A 22,205-nucleotide genomic window follows, 5' to 3' on the forward strand; every position below is an offset into this window, starting at 1 on the left:
TCATTTCCGAAAATCAGTGATAATACTAAAACAATAATTCTCAAATATATAACCGACCAAAGAAATAATTTCCTTTCTCACGTGTAGCGTTGTTGCAATTGTCACACGATCACCTTGAAAATAATAGTTCTGCAGTTTAACGTTCGTAAATTTTTGATGGCCGTCAATACTTGATAATAATCCAGCTAAAAGACAGTTTGCATATACATGAGTTTGTAGAAGAGTCGATGACAAAAACTAATCAATATTTGACGTTGATGGCCTACCAAATAATTCGAGAATATTGAGAAACAATATGAAAACTCTGCATATTATATTGTATCGAGCATAAAAGCTTTCCTCGGCAAAGCAAAACTATTTATTTTCCGTGCCCTTTCTTCGTGTGTAAATAAATAAATAAATAAACTTTTGTCCGCTTCGACCTCCCATTACATTTAATACGTATGTACTATCAACGAACCAATCTTACATAAACGAACCATATTCTTATCTTAGCCTAATTATGTTGAATATACTTTCATTCAAACCGTTGAGCATACGTAGATTAAGGAATATCGTTCATTGCCAACTTTAAACCTCCAGTTAAACGAACCAAAAGGACGAATCTTTACCACACATATCCGTCCGTAAGGTTAGTCATATCTTAAATGACATTCAAGCCCAAGTGATTAACACTCTGCCACCATTATTATTACTACCAAGTAACTAATAATGTGCTTCCAAAATGTGTAAGCAATTAGTACAATAATTATCTTTGAATATAATGCAGTGAGCGAGATGGTCAAAAGTAGGCACAATGCGGTGGAGACCATGACGAGTGATTCATGACCAAAGTAAAAAGCAAGAGCAATGCTTAAATGTTGTCCAGTAAATATTTAATAGTTGTCTCAACACTCTCAGTATTGTATATTCGCAAATAATTACTGTTGTTATTATTATTGTTATTAAGCATTACGCCGATATAAAGCACAAGAAGTGCATAACAGAAGAAATATTTAGTAAGGTCAAAGGTGGGATTCAGTTTCGGTTTTCTTCAGTGCGTGCGTGCCACCATATTTTATTTAAATCTCATCTGAGAAAACAATGGGAATTTTTTCTCCCAAGCCACTCAAGTTATCGTCTTATCAAAATCCAATCGATGATGGTAATATAAAAATTTATATTATGATTCAAAACAGTATTTTGTGTTATATTTATGCTTTTCAATTATTATTAATAGTAAAGTCAGGGTGGGGGCCATGCTGTCGACCTGTGTGTGCTAGAACAGGTGGGCGGCGACGGGAGCAGATCAAAAGAGTCGCGTATGTACTGTTATTTTTGTCTTTGGTGGGATTCTTGGACTATCTTTCGACGACTTGGGGAGAAATAGAAATACAACAAGAATTTGGATACCCTCTAAACATACCAAACTTTCCAGAGGTTAGTATAAATTCCAATTAGTATTTGTAATAATTTCAGCTCTAAATTCTAATGTCTGCCAATTCCAGGTTGTGGAGGAGTTTAGGTTAGTGTAAATAATCTTATTAGAGGAAATATGTAAAAATATACAATTTTTGACTATTAATTTCATAGGTTCAAAGTTGGCAATTTTGCATACACTCCTATAAACTTCAAATACTCAAGTATAGACTATATCCATAAGGCTTTGAGCAAAAATGAGAAGCAAGCCCATGGCTTACTGGTGTTGGTGAAAAGTGCAATCAAGAACTTTGAGAAAAGGGAATCTATCCGACAAACTTGGGGACAGCTTCAATACCTCGAGGATGCAAAAATTGATGACAATCTTCCTTCCAAACTCGTAAGTATACAAATATGTTTGTCAATAGCTAAATGCATGCATATTATATGTATGCACTTGAGGGGAATGAATTAAACACGGAGCAAAAGATACATATAATAGACAAGTATATAATACATGCTTAAATATGCATAGCTCTTCATTTGCGGTGTCCCACGAAACAGCGATTTTGACAGTGTCGAAGAGTTATTCCCGCAGGAGTGGGATAAGAATGACATTATTGTTGCAGACTTTTTGGATGAGTATGGAAACAATACGTACAAATCACTCCTGGCTCTAAGATGGGCTTCTCAGGAATTTCAGTCAGACTTTCAGTATTTATTGCTGGTCGACGACGACATGTACGTAGACCTAGTCAATTTGTCTACATATTTAAGAAATTTTCCGAAACGTACATTCGAGGAAAAGACAAACCTTCCTGGATCTCAGTTCCCTATCTACAGGTCAGTTTCAAATTTCCCGTATAGTTTATTTTAAAAGATTTAAATTAAAATCATACTTACAGAATGTCGACAAAGTACAAAAATAACCACACTCTTATCACTGGGAATAACATCTTGCAAAAGGGTTTATATATGGGTCAAATTTACTGGAACGCTACGCCCTTGCGAGAGTCGTACTTCATATTCCAAGGTGCATACATAATACAAATGGGATAAAATTGGTTAATTGTGCAATATAAAAAAATATGCTTGAATTTGATATTTTCAGCAAGAAGACGAGAGTGGGGGGTGCAGTTGGGGGACTACATGTACAATTTCTATCCTCCATATGCACCTGGAGCGGCCATTATCTTCTCGAAGGAAGCAGTCCACAAGTTTTATTATGCTTCCTTCTTTGTAAAGCACTTTGCAATTGATGATGTCTACTTGGGAATTATTGCCAAAAAGTTGGAGCTCTTACCCGTTCATAATCCGCATTTTTACGCATGGTACCCAAACAGAGAAATACAACTGCATAAGCCATATCTCTCTCACTATCGAAATGCTTTGATTGGTTATTCAATTTTATAATAACCGTAAAAGATTTTTACCTTCCGGGGGGACTCCTTCAATTTATGCAGACAAATGTAAACCCACGGAAAATAACTTTCGGCACGATTTTACCACCCAACTCTTAGCCCCTTGCGATGTCGCAAAATGTTCTCAAGTAATTTATGTGCATGTGTTACAGTGTTACGTGTTACATGTGCTTGTATAAGTTTAATTTGAGATCAGGTTCTCAAGAATACTGTTATCTTAATTTACAGTCCCCCAGGGAGAAAACTTTTACTGCTCGAAACCAATCAAAGTAGTTTTGTATGTTTGAGGGGAATGGCTTATGCAGTTGTACATATTTTCTGCGTGCTGGTATCCCAAAAACAAACTCCGCATCGATGAGGACCCTTTTTCCGAAGCCATTGCGATTCATGGATGTCAATGCGCAGCTCAAATGGTTGATCTCTGGGTGAATAGGAATCTCACAAACTTGGTGGAATGCAATAAACAAGATCTGTCCAATATTTAAGTTGAAAATTTCGATAACTTTTATTTAGTTTTGGACACACTTTTAGAAAAGCCATATTATGAATGAATTAATACATTATGTAATATGACAATGATGGTTATATATTTTTGAAAGTTATTAAAGAAAAGTGAATACACAATTTTAAATTTTATTGCCTCATATATTATTGGAAATACGCAATTGGGTCCGATTCAGGCTTTGGACCTGCAACTTTTGAGAGTTCCAGTGACCCCGAAAAGTGCTTGTAAATTCGCAAGTGGAAAATCTTTCCGTCAATGCGAACTTTCACAAAGTAGTTGAGCCCAGCCACGACTTGGGTTTTGTACGATAAAACGTCGATGCTGGAGTTCTTAAACTTGGTGGCGTCCGCATTTTCTCCAGACTGGGTCAAGCTGGTGAAAGCGGCGGTCTTGATGGAGTCAGAGAGGGAGGCGACAACCCCTTTCACGTCATCATCCACTTCCTTCTCGTCCCCTACACCCCCCACTAATCGCTCCTGAAATACAACCATAAGAACATTCAACTCGTATATCGAGGGCACACAGAGTTTGCAATGATTTTGGCAAAATAATCAAATATCTGTAATATTATTTATTAAATTACTAAGACTAATCTTTAAACGAATTTAAATATTTAAATTGATTGGATGAAACAAAATTAGCTATTGTATATATTCCTTAAAGTTTCAAAAACTTACAGAATGAATCATGGTGACTGCTGCGAGAAGAACCAACCCGAACACAAATGTCCCGAGAAATACTTTCATTTTGCTCACTCGTGTAGTAAATTAGCGAATTTGATACTTTTTGTACAAATTGTGGCACAACAAGGGCAATATTTTAGCACAACTACTGGCTGCAGCTGAGACCAAGCTGTTCGCTGTTGTGGTTAGGTTGGGTGGAGGTGAGAGTTGCGAATTTTAGCCTTTATTGTAAACTCGGCGTATAAAAAGTGCAATTTACATTGACGAGAGAGGAAACCTTGTATAAATCTTTTCTCAATAGCAACCAAATAGCCAGAACAAGTGTTCGTTCTGAACTCGTTCTCACTGATGATGATGTGTTTTTCTGCCGTACCATTTATTTGTATGCATCTTAATGAGTCAAGTAATTATTTTGTCAGTTGTTACCACAATGCGTTCTGCCGTATACCAATACTCGTGAATACTTGTTACCTATGTAGGAATGAATAATTGTATTTTAAGCCCATCCACCATCATCCTATGGATATGTAAGAACTGGAATGACTAATTTGCATACAATTACGTAGAGCTTCAAACATACAACCCTTTTGTCCCTATCGTCAGCGTCACTAGTCTAAAACGGCGTTTTAGTAAAACCTAAAAATGCATAAAAGTCAGTACGCAACCAGTTCTAGTCAAGAACTTGATTTATGGCATTAATGAAAATACCTGCCTGTTAGTGTGTGACTTTTGACGACATTTATTTCAACAATTCATCCCTAATTTGTCCTACAGAATTTTGTCGGGCAAATTATGTAAAATGTTTTTATGATGATGCAGCCTTTTCTAATAAATAACAAATGAGTTGTAATTCCGGCTCTTTTGTAAATAACCTTCTATGAAATGGAATATGAGGGGATTACCAAGTCTGGTGGTCTACACATTACTTTACTAAACAATGCTTTCACAGAATAAAACCATCTTCCACAAATAAAGTGATGACAAATACTTACAACGTTTATGTACTTAGCATACAGAAATAGCAATCTTTATTACTTTTTACATCAACATTTTCTTGGTTCAAATTATGAGTTATTTTTTACGACGGCTGTTTGTACTCACGCTTACAATAATAATTATTATTACTGCGAAGTTCATTATCGGTTGAGGTAATTCGATCCTTTATATCTCATATTATCTAACTCCCGACTTCTGGGTAATGCGATGGACGAATGTTTAACTAAAATGTTGTAATAAATTAGTCAAAACAGTTAGTAAGCACGCATCTATAATTTCCTCCGATTCCAGTGCAGTTGTATCTTGTGTTGGTTCCATTAAATTTGCATTTCTGACCTAGGAAAAATATTTAATAAATCAGTCTACATGAAACTCCAGTCCTAATGTTTTTACAAAGATCACTTACTAGCTGCTTCCACTTCTTCTTCAGTTGGTCGTGAGTAGACACTGATGACAAAAATGACTATGAGAAGACTTAGGAGAAGTACCCTTCGAAGCATATTGACTGAAATATGTACTCCCCACCCACTTTTGACCTACCACCGAGACCAATAAAATGCTTAAACGCCGTACAAAAAGTGTGTCATGTAAAGATGAGCATAAATATGAAACTAGTGTTGCGTAATGCGTATGATGGTGGGATGAAAAGTAGACCAAGTTTCAACGAGAAGATCGATAGTCTGCTGGAGGAAGAGGATCGAGACGAGATTGCGAATGAGACTGGGCGCAACCACCTCTGGAAGTTGAAAGTTTTATATTAAGAACATTCATTCTCGCACGGGTGACGGGTACGTCGGTATGTGCGAAATGAGAATCAGGTACAGATTTGCGAATTTTTGCGTCGAACCTTCGGTACATTTCCAATAAGAACACAAATTGTGGCCATCACTATTTTAATCTTCCTGCATGAGACAAAAATATTTTGCTCAATTGACCCTGCATAAAAATATGTATGTACATACGTACATATCATCACACGTCTCATGTTAGTCTCATGTTAGTCTCATATAAAAGGTTGTTTTTGGCTGCATTATTGCACAACACCTAATACTGGCTCTGGAGAATGTAGCTTTGATGTTTGCATTGCTGGGGCTGAATATGTGTGTCAGGATGTACAGAAAGTCTTGTTTGGATTATTTCATACAATTTACTTACAATTAGTCAGATAGGAATTTCAAGTGCACGGTTTTTCCACAATTATGTAATTTTCCGCCTTGAGCTCTGCGAAACACCGCAAATACAAACCTTCGCCTAGAATAAAATGCTGAACGGATTGATTTCACCTTTACCAAGTCCGATAACTATGTACATACATTATTTATTTGATGAAATATAAAACACTAAAAAAGAAGTATGTATTTGTATATGCAATATGTAATATCGGTCAATGGAGCAATACATGCTTATCAGTAGCTTATGAATTGAGTGTAATGTCTTAATGTATAATTATTACGGTAAACTTACAAAAATGCATAAACTACAACGATATACTATACTATATTGGACGTTGGGTGGATTATGCACACTGAAATTTCGCAATATGAGATTGAGACCATTTATTTGCGACATGATGTATAATATATATTTACCATGTATTCGTGAGAATCATTGAGCATTTGAGTATACCAAAGTTGAATTTGTTTATAAATATGCATGAAAAGAAAAGTATCGTCCTTGCATGCAAAACAACATGAATTTTGATTTACAGATCTGTCAAATTAAACGTCTTCAAATACATTTTAACAATAATAAATAACTAATACTAAGTTAGTATTACTAACTTCGACTTGGGTAAGTAACAGATCTGGGTTACGAGTCGTAATTTACGACTCGAAATAGTTAGTTATAATCGTTATTTTGTATTATAAACTTTTGTATAATAGTTGCCGAGTAATACTCGGCGAAGACTGATACCTGCAACTTATCTGATTTTCTGCTGTAGCAGATTTTTTTACCATTTACCTCTAACGATCTATAAATATTTCAATATAGTGATATCAATATTTGAACAGGGCCATCCTAAGATTTCACAAAACATCATCAAAGGGTACACAAAACTAATGTACAATCAACTTTCTGTGATATTTGTGGATCTTCATTTCCATCAACTAATTTTTGCATTCAGTGGCGGAGACATTTTTACATGCACTCGTAAGTTGAGATATTAAATTATTGGAAGTCGTGCATATTACCAATATTTATTATCAGGAAGTTGATTTTTTAATTTGTTATCCTATAGGTCCTATAGGTGCAGCTATCTCTAGATCCGTGGGTTCTACATAGTTAGTTCTCATCATATCCGTGGTCATCATGTATTTGTAGCGTACAACTTGATGTACGCTACAATTAGCTAATATTAGCAATTGTTTCATAAACTATAGTATTTCTTATAGCTATAAAAACAAATTTTGTTGTCAGATTTGGAAGGTGCTCACATCAAAGAGGTACATCCAGCTCAAAGTAATGTAAGGGATTGTAAATAATATACGTATGTATGTGACAAAGTGCTTCCAACCTCAAAAAGATATTTTATAAGTTGATAATCAATCCGCACATTTTCAATGCGTTTGCGGAGAGAATTTCAAATCAAAGCCCACGAGAAGAGGTTTTTATGCATGTAATTGTATTGTTGAATATGAAAATTCATAAAAAAGAGAAAGTTCAGAGGTCATCATGCTAAATTCATGTCATGTTAGAATGTTGTATTAAATTTTGGATAGAGTTGTGGCCTGTTTTCTATCCTTGATCCGTATTAGCATAATTAGTTCATTTTTATAACTTGAATAATTGTCATTGATTGATTTAATGCCGAATAAAATGTTAAGTTATATTTAAAAGGTTAAAAATAAAATAACAATTTTAGATCATTCTATTATGAATTACTATATCTAGTTCCAAACCCGGAAAATTTACCTCCCCATCTCGGCTTAGAGTTGTCTGGTATTACAATGAAGGGGTTTTGTTTAGAAGTGTGCGATATGCTCTCCCCATCATTCACGTTATCTTCTGAGTTACGGCTTCGGGGTCGTTCAAATTCCATAAAAGCACTGCCGCTATGATTTTGGTTAGTTCCTGTACAGTTGTGTTCAGATACAAATGACGGATTTGATCCATTGGTTTGGCTATTATCATTGTTGTAAGTATCGGAACGAGTTCTCAACCACATTCGATGTAATTTCATGGCTACAATCGCCCAAATTGTTTTCTTTCTTCGTGTTCGACACCAAGCTCGAAGAGTGTAAAAGTACAGCAATTCTATTGCGCTTAGTCCACTAAAGCCCAAACACAGGCCCAATAAGCCACCAGTGTTAGCTTATTATGTGAAAAGAATTAATTGTTAGACAATATTTACAACTACATTTGCACAGGACGATACGACAAATGGCAATTTTACTGTACCAATTAGGCTTGTAAGACTATAAAGCTCCTTCCTCTCCTTAGCATAGCTCGAGTCAGACGCGAAATAGATGTGCACGATGGATACGTTTTTCTTGGCCCTGAAAATTGTAATTCATCATTACTTATAAATTAATTAATTTGGAACGACATGTACGTACCATCTTGCTGAACGGTTGTTCTTATCTATCCACAAGTCGATACCTTTCTGGATTGGTGTGACTGTTGTTTCCGAAAAATACTCGAGTTCGGTACAAGTAGGGAGACAAAACCCACATTCTACTTTAATGCCGGTTTTGAGCCATGATTCTGTACAAAGAAAAATAATCTGCTCACTATTGGGACACTACGGGATCATTAAAATTTTGATGATTTTGATACCCAAGACCCACTTACTGCGGATTCCTTCTACGCAGTTGAACTTCATTGCCCCACAAAGGTCTCGAGTATCGTCACGTGGCATGTAGTACCGAACGCATCCACATTGTGAATACGTGATATTAGCCAAACATTCATCAAAACAATTAGATGTTGTGTAGTGGTTAAAGTAAGCTAGCTGATATTCGCCCCGAAAATAGCAGTTTCGTTTTTCCTGATTTAGATGCATGCGTAAAAATGCTATTAGATTGGAAGTGTTAACATGCTATACATGTGTAGGAATGATCCTAATGTTACACCAGTCTTACAAGTTTGAAATTGCGAATATCTTGGTCCGCAATTGTAAGCTCAGGTCGCAATCCCATAAAAATTTCTGAGTTTGGTCTAATCGCAATTCCGAAGTCCACCACGTGGGGTACATCCAGTGGTAAATGCTTAACTAGCTGCGCATCAAAAGATTTGTAAGAAAAATTGTGTTACACACTTTAAATTAAATCGTCTGAATACTCTAAAGCCTTGGCTGTCACTTGAAGTACAAAAGTAATCATCGAGATCCGGATTTAACAAAACTGAAAGCCCAGATGACCTTCCGGCTCGATATTGCCTTCGAGGATATGTCCTGGATAGTTTTTCAGAGTCGCGGATTAACAACCCATCATTTTCATAGTCCCAAGCCGACCATTCTGCAATTTCAGTTTTATCTTCACGATCATCCGTTCTGCAAAGAGTGCATAATGCTTATTTAGCGTAATTAATTTATTATGTAAATATGTACATACTTTAAGATTTATTACTCACAAATATCGCGACAACAATGTTTGAGGTATCATATTAAACACACAACCTTCAATAATCGTAACAATTTTTAAGCAACGCTTAGAATATCGAAAATTCATTAAATAAATAAAACTTATTATGATGTTACATTTTCCGAAATCTGTCTCAATCGCTTTAAATAATTTGGTGCAATTAATCGCCTCATCTTGCCACAAACATAGAGGCAGCATTTCCCCACAGCTTTGAGAAGCCTGTTAATTATGGAATAAAACAATTACGTCGTGTCACTTCATTCTTGAAATTTGCAAGTCTCTACCCGTCTCAGAAAGTTTGCTACGTCGCGTTGCTCATCTTCATCGTCTTTTAGTTTGACTTTGTCCAGAAGTTCGGCAGCTATTTCTCCTCTATGCGAAGAATAATTAAATTTCTGGCTGAAACTTTTGGAAGACGAGCAAACATGCTCCATATAGTAAATGTTCTTTTGAGCCTCTTTGACGTATTGGCTCGTATCGTTCCTACTGGCCGCCCTAGTTTTAATAATTGAAACGCATGCTGATAAAAATTGTCACGCAAGGTGGATATCTCAATTATGGCATTTGTCATTTTAAGCGTTTTTACTTTATGTATGAATTGGCCTTACTCCGTTGCACTTTGTTCATATTGCAGACTGGGAATCAATATGATGTGCTTGTACTTCTTTATGTAATGTACATATGAATTTGCTAGTTTAAACTTACTAGTAATTGCAGGAAACGGAATTTTGTCAATTGTAGTTTCGAAAGGCTGAAATGTAACTACGACCGGGGTATTAAAATAAGCAATCCATATTTCGCTTATTAGAAGCCCAGCGATAATTAGCGATGTTATGAATGCAATCAACCAAAAAATTCTGCAAAAAACGCATGTACATATTATTCAGAGGCCTTCAAAGTTCAAGTATTAATGCATACGAATTCCAACAGCGTCAAAAGATGCTTTCCTACCGTTCTGTCAAGTGGCGTTGTGGCTGACACAGAAATTTGAGCCCATGTAAAGAAGTTTCCTGAGTAAAGTCGACCGTGTCGTTGATGTCGTCCATGTCTGGGTCCCACCAACACAGCTTTGTCGCAGCACAACACTTGCTGTGGGGCTGGTACCTCTGAGAATTGTGCCGACTACGCTCATTGCTGGAAGGGTCATGATCAGAACGTATGTGACCGGACCGTCGGCTACCTTCAACTTCCATTGCAAAGTACTTAATAGTTTTCTCAATATTTCAACTAGATATTTCCATAAAGCAGCTTGATTCAAGGCCCACGAGAAGAGAGAGAAAGGGACTCGCCTGCCTTGAATATGATTTTAGGTCTGTGGCTTGAAGAATGATATTTGATAATATTGGACCCACAATAGTTAAGAAAATTTATCTGGAAAATCAAAAGTGAAACAGTACCACAAACTCAAAAATGCGGGTTGCACATACATACTTGATATAGTACAAGGTGAATTTTCAAATGAAAGTGGCAAATGTCACTAAAGGTGAAAAGGTGAAAATTGCGTCTCACATAATTATATTTTGTTCCGAGTGGGCGAGGTTGCTGGAACTCGGGAGGAAGTTCCATATTTCTGCCGGACACGTGTAATACGAAACGATCACGCAAGAAAATGATCTGCCTCACCTCGCCCAAGGATTGTGTGTGTATGATGACCGTAATACATACCTATAGCCAACATATTAATGAGTTTGTAATGAATTAACAAAGTAAATGCCGCTATATGTAAAGTATCATGCGATACATATGTATACTGGCAAAACATAACTTTTCTTTTTTTGACCAACCCATCCATCATTTTGGCACAATGCATAGAGTTTTTCGCACCAGTACAGCTTTCGGATTACTGAATTTTTAAGAGCAAAATGAAAAATTTATGTATTTCTTCAACACACATATATTGCAACTCACTTGTATTTTGTTGTGTTTAATAATTTTTGAGCGGACTCAGAGACAAACAAGGACTGCAATTTTATTTATTATGTAAATATATCAAATATGTATCGTAAAATTATCGTAACAATACGTTTTCATACTTCGGTCAATTCAGCGTCAACATTTTCTGTAAATAAAGTCACCAAATATATACATGCAACTCATTTCTTTTAATTAGATCCACAAAACTTGTAGCATGCTTAAGCTATTCTAAATATGTATACATAATGTACATGCATATCTATATAAATGCTATAGCAAGTCGAAACAATGTTAGCACATAGTTTTATATGGTACTTTCTTTTTGGGCGAAAATTTGTTACACACAGGCGCTTGTTCCATTGCAACTTTATGTAAATAGCTGCAACTTACATGCTATGACACTGACTTCCCAAGTTGCACAGAGGACTGGCCCTTCGACAAATGACTCTGAATCTTTATGACATAACATCAAGTGCAATTTTCTCACAACAGTTATTACAGGTGAAATCAGGTTAACACAGTCATGGAAGTACAGTTTCGACTCGTAAATAGCTAAATATATATGCAAGAAGACATAAAATCCATGCATTCTACTCAATCAACTGGATAGAAGATTATTAGCTTGATTGCGAATAAGTTTCTTTGTAAGCATCTAAAACATGCAAACATATAATTCAGCATCAAATTGTTTCAGCATATGTAAATATTTAAGTTTTCAAGAATATTTGAATCCACCCCTTATTTGTAACGAACGAATAGCATAGATTTTTTTAAATCACTTAAATGTATGCATATCAGAGTTTAAATGTATGCCATACGGTTTGCATGACTGTCAATTGCAAGAAAAGTGTCAAAAAACTACTACAAAGGAGTCGAAAATTAAAAAACCCTAACCTTATTTCTTATTTTGAGTTCACTATAACGCTATATTTGAAAATAAAGAAGATTTAACCCGGTTTATTTAACTTTGCTCGTTGGAAAGCTCAGCGATTACGAGTGAAGGACATGATGTTGTTTTGTGGTGGCATAAACGGTTTTCTGAAAAATGTACATGTATAACTGAACCTCTACCTAATAAATGCTAGCAAATAGTGGTGGTGAGTGATGCATAAACAAAGGTCAGAATTTTAAGAAATCATAATTTACCCCGTTCACATGGATTCATGGGATTCTTTCTTCCTTTCTTGGCGATGATGTGATTCTCTTATTCCATGAGACCCAAGCGGTATGAGAAGCGGAATTCGTCTCATGGTCATGTTTCACATTCACGGTGTGATCTGAATGACTTGTGGCTTGTTTCTCACCAAGATTTCATGCGAAGGAAAAATGTGCAAACGTTCTCATCAAATTCTTGTCATTTCAAACGTTTCTTTTACTTTGGAGAATAACCTCATCTAAAATCACGACATAAAATAATTTATTGTGTTCACACATCTTTGCAACATTGTTAAATGCTTGTACATTTTTTACAGTTGAAACTGATATATTTTTTTGCAAAGAGCAAGTCAATGTAAACAAGAATTTAAAAGTATCGTGGAATACGATGAAAAATTAATCATGTGCAACTTTTGTCTTTATAATTAAACTACGAACATGCATAAACATTCAAAGTCAGGGGAAGGATAATATTTCTTTGAGAAATCAATATGTTGTGTTGTATAACTTTCGTGAAGTATTACAAATGGCGAAACATAATGAGAATCAATTTACCAACTCTCAATAACCATTATCCTTCGTTCGTCTCGTCTAGCAGGCTATAATATTTCCAAGTGTGTGGGATAACCGATCCTATGATCTGTAGTACAGGCTTCGTTCGTTTGACAAAACGATCGACGGAAATGAACCATGTCTCAAATTCCCAGCCATGCATTTAGATACGTACAAAGAACCCAATCAGAGGAAAACCAATGAACGCCCAACCCAAAAATCATACTAATAAACGACAAGTTGGAACTTTCGGACATGAGATTTGAGAGGTGATGGTCACCTCTAAACCCTCTCAACCCCGTGAGAGATCTGTGAGAATTCTTTGTTGGCAAAAGTGTTAGTTTCTCCTTCTTCGTAACTCATCCTCTCAAAGCCACATCCATTCACACACAGGACTCTCATTGCATTTCATCCATGAGACTCATTCAAACTTGGTCAAAGCAAGAGCCGCAGCTAAGAAAGGATGGTGGATCTTCTCGCTTGGCCCAAGACGTTTACAGGATGATGAATTGACGATAGACGAGAAGAAACGGCCCATTATCAATTTTGCAACTAATGGTCTTTCCCACACCTAAAACCCACAATGAACAAAACATTTTAATGTATTCCTCTCCTTGTGGACTCTTTTTTTGTGTATATGTATATGCGCACATTAAGTCATTGTGTGTCATGTTGGAATACCTGTCGTCAAAATTTGCAGGCACAACATCTTTATGGGAGATAACTTGTAATAATTGTAATAAGTCAGAGTCAGTGAACAGCGCAGTCAACACGGGCGTTGCTCCCTTTTCATGACAATTCTATTAATCGCATCATCGTGATTGCAGACTTTTTATATAAGACTAATACATATTTATGTTAGGTTAAGGTATCATTTCGGTCATCAAACTTGTAGCATTATTTTCAGCATGTTTTACAAGTATTTGCATCAAAGTCAAATTTTTCGTCAAATTTTTGTCAAATTCTGTCTAGTGAAATTTCCTTTTGAACTCCAACCGACCTATTTAATATTTATTACGACTTCAAAGTTCATGCAGTTTACCAAAACATCATAAAATTTTTGTATGCCGACGTCAACATTCTGCAAAAAGAGAGATTATGTGAGATTCTTCTCTGCATGAAACAATTTTCACACGCTCGTTTGCCCTGATTTTTTTCAATTATTTTTTTGCAAAGATTCTTGTTGATGCAGATCCCACCACAGAGACGAATGAATCAGATTCTCCACCAAGACCATCAAGGACACAGACGGAGAATGAGAAGGATTGGGCCAAAGCAAGTGGGCAATTAAATATCATCTTAAGTTCGTGATTCATTCCCAAGCTACAAAGGTTCCAAGTTTCACTCTCAAAGTGCAGATTCTCACATGCGGGAAAAGCTATGTTACCTGAATTGAATTCATAATTTTATGTATCCACGAAATGAGGGAGAAATCTGAATGAGACTGAAGACCATGGGAAGACAAGAGCTTAGAAATGCTTGCGAGGAGTGGGAATAACTTGACTACAAGTTCTCTGAGGAAGAACCGTCGTCGTGGTCGTCATCGGAGGAAAGACAAGGACGACGGAGAGACGGGATGAAGAAGAAGAAGGCAAAGGAAGCCCCTTTGCGCTCGGAGTGAGAAAGGCCGTGGGAAAATCTGGCTGGAGGAAAAAACATTATTTTACACGGGATATCACCATCCTCGGTTTATACACGACGTAATCACTTATTAAGTATATAGCCCACACTCACCAACCACCAAACCAACCAGCTAACCAACCAACAACATACATATTCCTCACTCTTACTCTCACACAGCTATCTCAGGCATTATTCTTATTATTATTGTATTTACGTATAAAATATAAGCAAATACAATGAAAAGTTAAGTTGTATGCGGCAGTAACGTGTTTCTTTCTCAAGCTTGCTGACAGTCATTTACACACTTGGAGCAATTCTTCTTATCTCACTTTGATCCAAAGGAACTTTGACAGTTTGTCTCTTCACACCCATATTGATTGTGGTCCACTTTTTTGGCCTGGCATTTTTTAATCAAGGAAAGGGAGTTGTAATGACAAATATAAAATACCACAGTAAAATGACCAGTCTTAATTTCTTTAATTATCAGTATAATTATAATTTGACGAATTACTTTTCCTCATTACATTTCCCGTGGGCATTGTATTCGTATTTATAGCACGACAAATAGTCGTTAACTCAAAGGATGTTTCGGTTTTAGAGGTTGGTTTAGTTGAAAAATTGAAATTTCAACTGGACCAAAGTACATATAATTTTATATGCCAAAAAATGCAAACTCTTTGATAGGCAAAATCTTATAAAATAGCGTTTGGGGTGAGCCGATATTTTAACGTAAAACCAGCACAAATACATATGTGCTTGATAAAAATGTATGCAAATTAGCCTTTTCGACCCAGAATTGCCACCAAAGGTGAGTGCAAAAGGGGTCAGCAATAAAGCATAATTTGTTTTTTTGATTGAGATGGGTAAATTGAAAAACGAACAAATTCAAAATACTGAATACCAAATTAATTTATTTCCAATTGACAAACTAGTATAATAGACAAAAAGGTCCCGTTTCGTCCAATTTTTTTGTCTTCTTGTTGGGGGAAAGATGTGAGAAAGTCTCAGAGATTAAGAGGAAAGAACGTAATTGGATAAATACATCGTGAACACTGAATAGAATTTGAAATGATGAGAAAATGATGAGAATTTTGGGGATCACGTTTTCATGAAAGTTATGAAGGTTTTTAAGAGAAAATTTAATTTTTTTGTCTGCAATCGTGATACCAACAAATAGTCGGGTAGGTAAACATGAATTCGGATGATCATCACACACTATTTCACATCCATTCATCAGCACCGCCAGTGATAGCGATGAGTTACCACTACTATCATATCAATCATTACATACTACATATACCATCACAAAATAAAATTGCACTGCTGCTGCTGCTGCGTATGCTTAAAGTAATTGTCTAAAGTCAATTACGATCGATTCAACTTGATTATTTATCTTTTCGGTCTCCGTGATTCAGTTGAGAATGTATCTTAATAATAGCAAATATGAAATGTCAGCATATTAATGTATACACATGAAATTTCTTCTTAATTAGTTCACACCAAAGGAATCGAATGTCATCGTGAAACAGGAGATAAGTATGCCGAAGATCTGTTAAGGAATTAGAATGATGATGATGATGATGGAACCTCAGTCTTGAAAGAGGGACGACGACGGAGTGAGAATATATGTACGTACTTAATATGGGACACAGGAAGAAGGCCGATCAGCAGGTCAACATTCCGCCGTGGAAAGGAAAAGGTCTTAAAAATGTGCTTCATCGTCTTTCTTCAGCCTCATTGGGAAATCTCGTTCTCAATCACAGCCACATCCAGCTCAAGAATAGGAAATATGCACCCTTGGAAGAACAAGGAATGGAAAAAGTGAAAAGGGTCTCTCTTCAAACCCCGCTCTTCTTCACTGCATTTTTATAGGATTTATATTTTCATTTCAAAGAGAGAACCTCTTTAATGGAGAGAGAGATGAGGTCTTTTCTTCCTTTTGGTATTTAGGATTCGAGCATCGGAGACCTTCTGTTGCTCCTTCAAGTCTCAAATTCTACGCCTCCACTAACCGTATTATTATTAACCTATAAGATTTACATTACATTAAATTTATGCCATAACAATATTACATGAGAGCAAGTAGAGTTTGACTGGGTGTTGCTTCCCTTTATTCCTCCAGCATTGGTTCGGTACTGATGTACTTGGTGAGACCATAATGTTGTTGACTATTGAGAACTGCACTGCGTATATCTGTATGACAGCGATTATGAGAATGGTCAGAGTTTAAATGGAATTCCTTTCGTATTCTTCATCTTCGAAGGAAAAGGCCTTTTCTTGACATCCCGTTCTTCAATTCTTACTACACATTATCGTGGAGAGTCGTTCGTTATAGTACGCAATACGTATTTTTGGTGTATCTAGTCCCAGTTGTAGAAATGAAAATTTCATATAGTTACATAAGCAACCATGCCGTTAAATCATGAGCAATCTTTTCAACATTTCTAAAGGAATGGAATGTGGCATGCCGATTTTTTATACGTATATAAATATAAATATATATATAATGTACATACAAATACCAATATAACTCAGGATCACTGGTAACGGAATGAATCATGTACACATATTTTTCCTGTGCTGTCACATCAATTTAGCTGTTTGGAATCGAACCCCATAAAAAATACGTAGTAAATAGATATGCACTGCAAGCCTGTGTACATTATTGTGGCATTTTATAATTTGGATTCTTACTAATTAAAATAGCTGAAGAATGGACTACGTACAGTGTTCAAGATTGGTATAAAAACAGCTCGAATGACGCTTGTACACTGAGAGCTCTGCAGTCTTGGTCGTCTTGAAATCTCCTCTTCTTTCTCCAAAAAGCTCCAAAGCCATAAATTTTTATGGAGTGGAGACAAAGAGCATGTTTGGGATAGTCTTTCCTGAGAGATTAGATTTCGGTAATAAGATTTTTGGTGGAGCGAGGGGTTCCTTTGCTTAATTAGGCATTGAGAATGGAAAGGGTCATTCCATTTTTATTTTATTGAGAGAATAAGATGAGAACCCAAAGCGAAACCTTAAAAACAACAACAATATCTATGATATTCTTTGACCGGCTCGATCTCCCCCTTTTTTCTTCACTCTCACTTTACTTTGTCCGAGATTGCAGCAGGTTTATTTTCGTCCCATTTGATTCCCATTTCTATACAAGTTTCCCTCAATAAACTTTTAATTGCTGATTCACCAAGACATTGTAAATTCAGATTAGTTCAGAAGGCCTTTTTAATTTTAGAAAGCTCAAAAGCAGCTCAAAAACCCTCTCTGTGCAATGTAAATCCTCATGAGTGGATACATATTTCTAAATATATGGTGGCGGTGGTGTGCGGTGGGTGAGCAATGGTTGGACATAATGGAAGCAAATCAAATGAAAAATGAGATAAGGCATAAATAAATTGAGGAGAGAGCTGGTTATTTCATTGGAGTCGGACTGGACGACTAATAACGCAGACTTAAGAAGTTGTTCGGTGGCTGGCAGAGTGTGGGAACGTAATCTGAACACGTTATACAGAGGACGACCAAGAGATAAAGTCAGAGTAAATCCGTCACAAAACAACAATTTCTGGGCATATTTTATTTAGTTATGTTATGCATAATGCATCCATTAAGTCACAAGTCTCCGTTTTCACCCTTCACTCACTTATTCAATGGAATATCAATATGCAGCCGAATAAATACTAATCACACATGAATTTCTTCGTCCAAGCTCAACTGAAATCTCTGAATTAAGGCCACATGGTCAGACTGGGAGTCAAGAAAGTTGAAATGTAGTTCTAATTCCTGCTGTGACCTGTGAGACCAAAGTGGATGAAAACAAGGAGGTACAAGAAGAACTCGTTGATTATGCTGCTGAGATTTTCTTATACTTTTTGTTGTTGGAGCGAAGAAAATACATAATTTCAAGACAGGGAGCCTCGCCCTTCCTCAATCCGACGGAATCAACTCCCGGTAGCTACATACATATGACTTGAACTTACTTTTCAATGTAATTTATGAACCACTTATGCCAGATTTAGAACAGGTTGAACACAGATCATCCGGCCCTATCATTACTATTCTTACTCCATGATTTTATGGATCGATGTTGATTATCGTGATGCATTCTTGAGGAAAGATGAATTCAGATATGCACATGCTGTCTTACCTAACTGTGTACGTATGATATATACATATTTATGTGCACATTGATGCATATGTAGGGGTGCTTGGGTATCATTTTGGGAAGGATTTATTGGGCTTGATCTTGAGTAAAATGAGAAATAAGCCTCCATGAGAATTTCTTGCGGTAGCTGACGTTCTCTGATTTTTAATTTAAATCCTAATTACGAGAGAAGAGGGTAATTATGTGGGACAGTCACGCTACTTCACTGCTACAGTGGCTTAAGAATTTTGATTTCTCGATAAATAAATCAACGCTCTTTGTTTGTATAGATTTTACTTACTCCTGTTCACTTTGACCACAAAATTCATCAATTGATGCACTCCTTCGGTGAGGCCTGAAAGTCTCGAATGAAGGATGTTGTAGGCTCGTAATGAAATGTGGAGAATAATCCATATTATAGGATTGGTTTCATGGTAGAGTTGTCATTAACTCAACAAATGCATACCACATCTGGAAGGAATTTTGGTTGGGTTTCATAGTTTACACACACATATGTACATGGAACTCGATGATAATAATGATAAATTCAATGAAATGAGACGAACCCAATAATTTCAGTTTCAAAAGTGATATTATATGTATGAACCAGAACCTGTTTCACCAACACTTCATGCGTATGATGAACTGAGATTCAACTGAGATTCATTTCAGAATTCCAGGCCAAGCTACATATGTACGCGTAAGTAAATAAAATCAGGTCATTCTTATTTTACAATGACCCAAATAATATATTTAATTTCATATTTTTTGTATCAAATTCTTTTTAATCAGCTCAGGTAAACTTTATTTTTCCGTTTTAATAACCATTTCGCTCAGTGTACGAATAAAACATACCGAAAAACATAAGTAATAATGATTTGCTTTCACGTTGAGCTTTGTACATAAGGAATGAACCTGAGAGCGTCATATTTTGGATCATGATGATGCCACAGGTTGTACATATCTAATATATTATTGCTCCTCTCCATGATATTTTACTATTCTAAATAAATATAATTTAACTTCTTTTTGCGAGTCTTTTGTCAGCAGTAAACGTATGAAACCAAGATTATTTAAATACTTAAATAGATTCGTCGAAGAACTAGAAGTTGGTGATGATGATGATGATGATGAATAATCATGTTGATTAATAATGAACCACAGACTACAATTGCTTATATAGAAATTATAAGTGATGGACGAGTTGACTAGCTGTTGTCGTGACCGGAGCTGGATTTAAGTAAAAGTATCAAAATGTCGCTGTTCCCCGTAAAAGCAGCTGAAAATAAAATTACATAAAAAATCAATGTAAAGCCAAATAGTCTTTGTTTAATGTAGCAAATACGGCGTAGTATTTAAATGGTGTCTCTACCTAAATGGAAAGGTGACCACCCGTCTCGTGTAGCCTATCAAGAAACATTTTTCACATATTTATGTTTCATGTTGAAGAAGGAGCTCACTATAATTTTCGGTTTTCATAACACTGTAATACTTACCAGAGTAGCACTTGCCCCCAAAGATATCAACCTATCGACCTAATTTAGTTCAAGAATTACAAATTATTAGTGTCTCAAAAGACTTTCTTATAGGAAACTGGGAAATAGGATGCAATCAGAGGAGGAATATTTAGATAAGTTTTACAACAAACGCATAATATCATGAACTTACAAATTCAATTCTTTCTGCTAAAACACTCCTATGTAGTAAAGTAAACCCGTCCTTATCCATGCAATCGATGTGACGATTCTTCAAGATCTCTGGGAGTAGGCTGGGATTGTTCTGTTCAAGGGCTTGATGAAAGTGATGTGCTGTGGATTGCTGAAAGTTAAAACAAACAGTTAACTTTTTTAGTACTACTGAACTAAAAGTTATCAGATGTTCTTACAAAGTTCAGCAGAAACATTTGAGCATGAAATAGATAGATTGCTCAATCTGCTTAATCGTGGGAAAATTATTGGTATGTGGATGTTACAGGAACTCTAAATGGGTCTCAAGTTTGAAATTACAGATGTAGAGAATGTTTGCACGTAAAAATAGTCCACATATGTATGAAAGCAAACTGCAAAAAATGCCAACCTGCACATCAGTCCCACCAGAGTTAGTTGAAATCTTCATGGTGTCTCCAACAACTGGGAGCTGTGATGATTCCCAAAATATGGCCGACACTGACAATCTCCTCGTCTTGCGTTACGGATGAAAAACTGGTGGATTAAACTTGACGTTACTGTGTGTACATGTAATGTAAAATGTCTGGGGCTCTGTAAAGAGCTCAAGTAGTAAAAAGTGGGAATAAGTTGACCCAGCCCAGGGAATATGTAATGGGAGTCTCAAAACCAGAAAGGATCACTCGGATTGTTTTTCCAATCAAATCAAACGGCAATCAACATTTATTGCCATGTATCAAATAATAATCGTATCGTGGGTCCGTCCACACACTAAAACTGGTATATTTGACTGACGAGGATGGCACAAGAGACGATTGGCACAAGAAAATCAACCTTCTGTCTTAAACTCTTCTTCTACTCAATCCGTGGAAGAAGAAGCAGAAGAAGAAATAGAAGAAGAGGACTCGGAGGAGAGGATAATTACTTGTATTGCGTGTAATGTGGAATAAGTCCAAAATCTAGAGTAGAATCGTGATTCTTTGCTGGTTGGTATTTCGTAATGACTAAACATACCCAATATTATACGAATGTTGCTCTTCTTGTTCAGTCCAACAACATTAAAATGAAATGCTGAAAAATGGACCGACTTGGTTTATTCAGCAGGAATCCGACATGATCCGCTTGAGGATCTGTTATAGTTTCACTGCAGATGGGAACTTGTTGCTCTCATCTTAATAATAATACTACGAGAGTGTCTCTCAGTTAAAAACCCGGTGATGATGATGATCGTACAAGTTGTTCTCTCTCAGGGCATATATACGAACAGTCTCTTTAAAAAAATGATAAAAAACCAAGCTTCTGAAGAACTCGTTGCCTGCTACTGCCACCAACCACCGCTTGCTTTCCTCGCAGCCAACTGTGCCCCAACCACCTTTCGCCCAACAATGAGGGTTACAATTGCGTGGGTCTCCGTCTTATAGAATGTCTTCAGAAGAAGAACTTTGTGAAGGAGATGAAAAACAACACCCTGCAATACTTTTGTACAACTCGTAGCACATGCACATGTCGCATATACCAGAGGATGGCTGGGGGAGGAAAGGACTTCTTCCTCTGATGCTCGGAGACTAAG

General features: G+C 36.3%; 4 protein-coding genes and 2 long non-coding RNA genes across 12 annotated transcripts; 2 read left to right on the forward strand and 4 right to left on the reverse strand.

Annotated features, from left to right (window-relative positions):
* The first annotated feature begins 118 nt into the window (after window positions 1-118).
* On the forward strand, window positions 119-3,443 carry LOC110845485 (beta-1,3-galactosyltransferase brn). Of its 3 annotated transcripts, none has more exons than XM_035849040.1 (8): window positions 119-1,144; window positions 1,220-1,419; window positions 1,488-1,504; window positions 1,573-1,798; window positions 1,934-2,241; window positions 2,304-2,431; window positions 2,510-2,794; window positions 3,125-3,443. In XM_035849040.1, the coding sequence occupies exons 1-8, from the start codon at window positions 1,084-1,086 to the stop codon at window positions 3,175-3,177; spliced, it is 1,278 nt and encodes a 425-aa protein (XP_035704933.1). In that variant the 5' UTR covers window positions 119-1,083; the 3' UTR covers window positions 3,178-3,443. The 3 variants fall into 3 exon arrangements, with proteins under 3 accessions (XP_035704933.1, XP_035704932.1, XP_021947609.1); XM_035849039.1 differs by having other exon boundaries at window positions 129-1,144; window positions 2,510-2,729; XM_022091917.2 differs by having other exon boundaries at window positions 345-1,144; window positions 2,510-2,729; window positions 3,148-3,443.
* LOC110845486 (cystatin-A2) lies at window positions 3,304-4,363 on the reverse strand. Its single transcript, XM_022091918.2, has 2 exons — window positions 4,002-4,363; window positions 3,304-3,800 (listed from the first exon to the last, which is right to left on the reverse strand). Exons 1-2 carry the CDS (start codon window positions 4,068-4,070, stop codon window positions 3,468-3,470), a joined length of 402 nt encoding a protein of 133 aa, XP_021947610.1. The 5' UTR covers window positions 4,071-4,363; the 3' UTR covers window positions 3,304-3,467.
* Window positions 4,364-5,003: 640 nt separating this feature from the next.
* LOC110847451 lies at window positions 5,004-5,771 on the reverse strand. Its single transcript, XR_002547646.2, has 2 exons — window positions 5,410-5,771; window positions 5,004-5,339 (listed from the first exon to the last, which is right to left on the reverse strand). It is a non-coding gene; the product is annotated as an uncharacterized LOC110847451 (long non-coding RNA).
* An 886-nt stretch (window positions 5,772-6,657) lies between these two features.
* Window positions 6,658-7,824, forward strand: LOC118435021. The gene is made up of 3 exons (XR_004834434.1): window positions 6,658-6,794; window positions 7,016-7,154; window positions 7,243-7,824. It is a non-coding gene; the product is annotated as an uncharacterized LOC118435021 (long non-coding RNA).
* On the reverse strand, window positions 7,805-11,135 carry LOC118435020 (pickpocket protein 28-like). 4 transcript variants are annotated; one of them, XM_035849998.1, is made up of 12 exons: window positions 10,538-11,134; window positions 10,292-10,443; window positions 10,173-10,221; window positions 9,871-10,081; window positions 9,703-9,805; window positions 9,576-9,621; window positions 9,285-9,495; window positions 9,086-9,220; window positions 8,781-8,991; window positions 8,561-8,708; window positions 8,403-8,500; window positions 7,805-8,315 (listed from the first exon to the last, which is right to left on the reverse strand). In XM_035849998.1, exons 1-12 carry the CDS (start codon window positions 10,777-10,779, stop codon window positions 7,876-7,878), a joined length of 2,046 nt encoding a protein of 681 aa, XP_035705891.1. In that variant the 5' UTR covers window positions 10,780-11,134; the 3' UTR covers window positions 7,805-7,875. The 4 variants fall into 4 exon arrangements, with proteins under 4 accessions (XP_035705891.1, XP_035705888.1, XP_035705890.1 ...); XM_035849995.1 differs by having other exon boundaries at window positions 10,195-10,443; window positions 10,538-11,135; XM_035849997.1 differs by having other exon boundaries at window positions 8,796-8,991; window positions 10,195-10,443; window positions 10,538-11,132.
* Window positions 11,136-19,735: 8,600 nt separating this feature from the next.
* On the reverse strand, window positions 19,736-22,205 carry LOC110846378 (notch-regulated ankyrin repeat-containing protein B). 2 transcript variants are annotated; one of them, XM_022093101.2, is made up of 7 exons: window positions 21,650-22,205; window positions 21,048-21,172; window positions 20,857-20,960; window positions 20,640-20,789; window positions 20,468-20,506; window positions 20,344-20,377; window positions 19,736-20,250 (listed from the first exon to the last, which is right to left on the reverse strand). In XM_022093101.2, the coding sequence occupies exons 3-7, from the start codon at window positions 20,872-20,874 to the stop codon at window positions 20,180-20,182; spliced, it is 312 nt and encodes a 103-aa protein (XP_021948793.1). In that variant the 5' UTR covers window positions 20,875-20,960; window positions 21,048-21,172; window positions 21,650-22,205; the 3' UTR covers window positions 19,736-20,179. The 2 variants fall into 2 exon arrangements, with proteins under 2 accessions (XP_021948793.1, XP_021948792.1); XM_022093100.2 differs by lacking the exon at window positions 20,857-20,960.

Source organism: Folsomia candida, unplaced genomic scaffold (genome assembly GCF_002217175.1).
Source record: "Folsomia candida strain VU population unplaced genomic scaffold, ASM221717v1 Fcan01_Sc003, whole genome shotgun sequence".
Classification (NCBI taxonomy): Eukaryota; Metazoa; Arthropoda; class Collembola; order Entomobryomorpha; family Isotomidae; genus Folsomia; species Folsomia candida.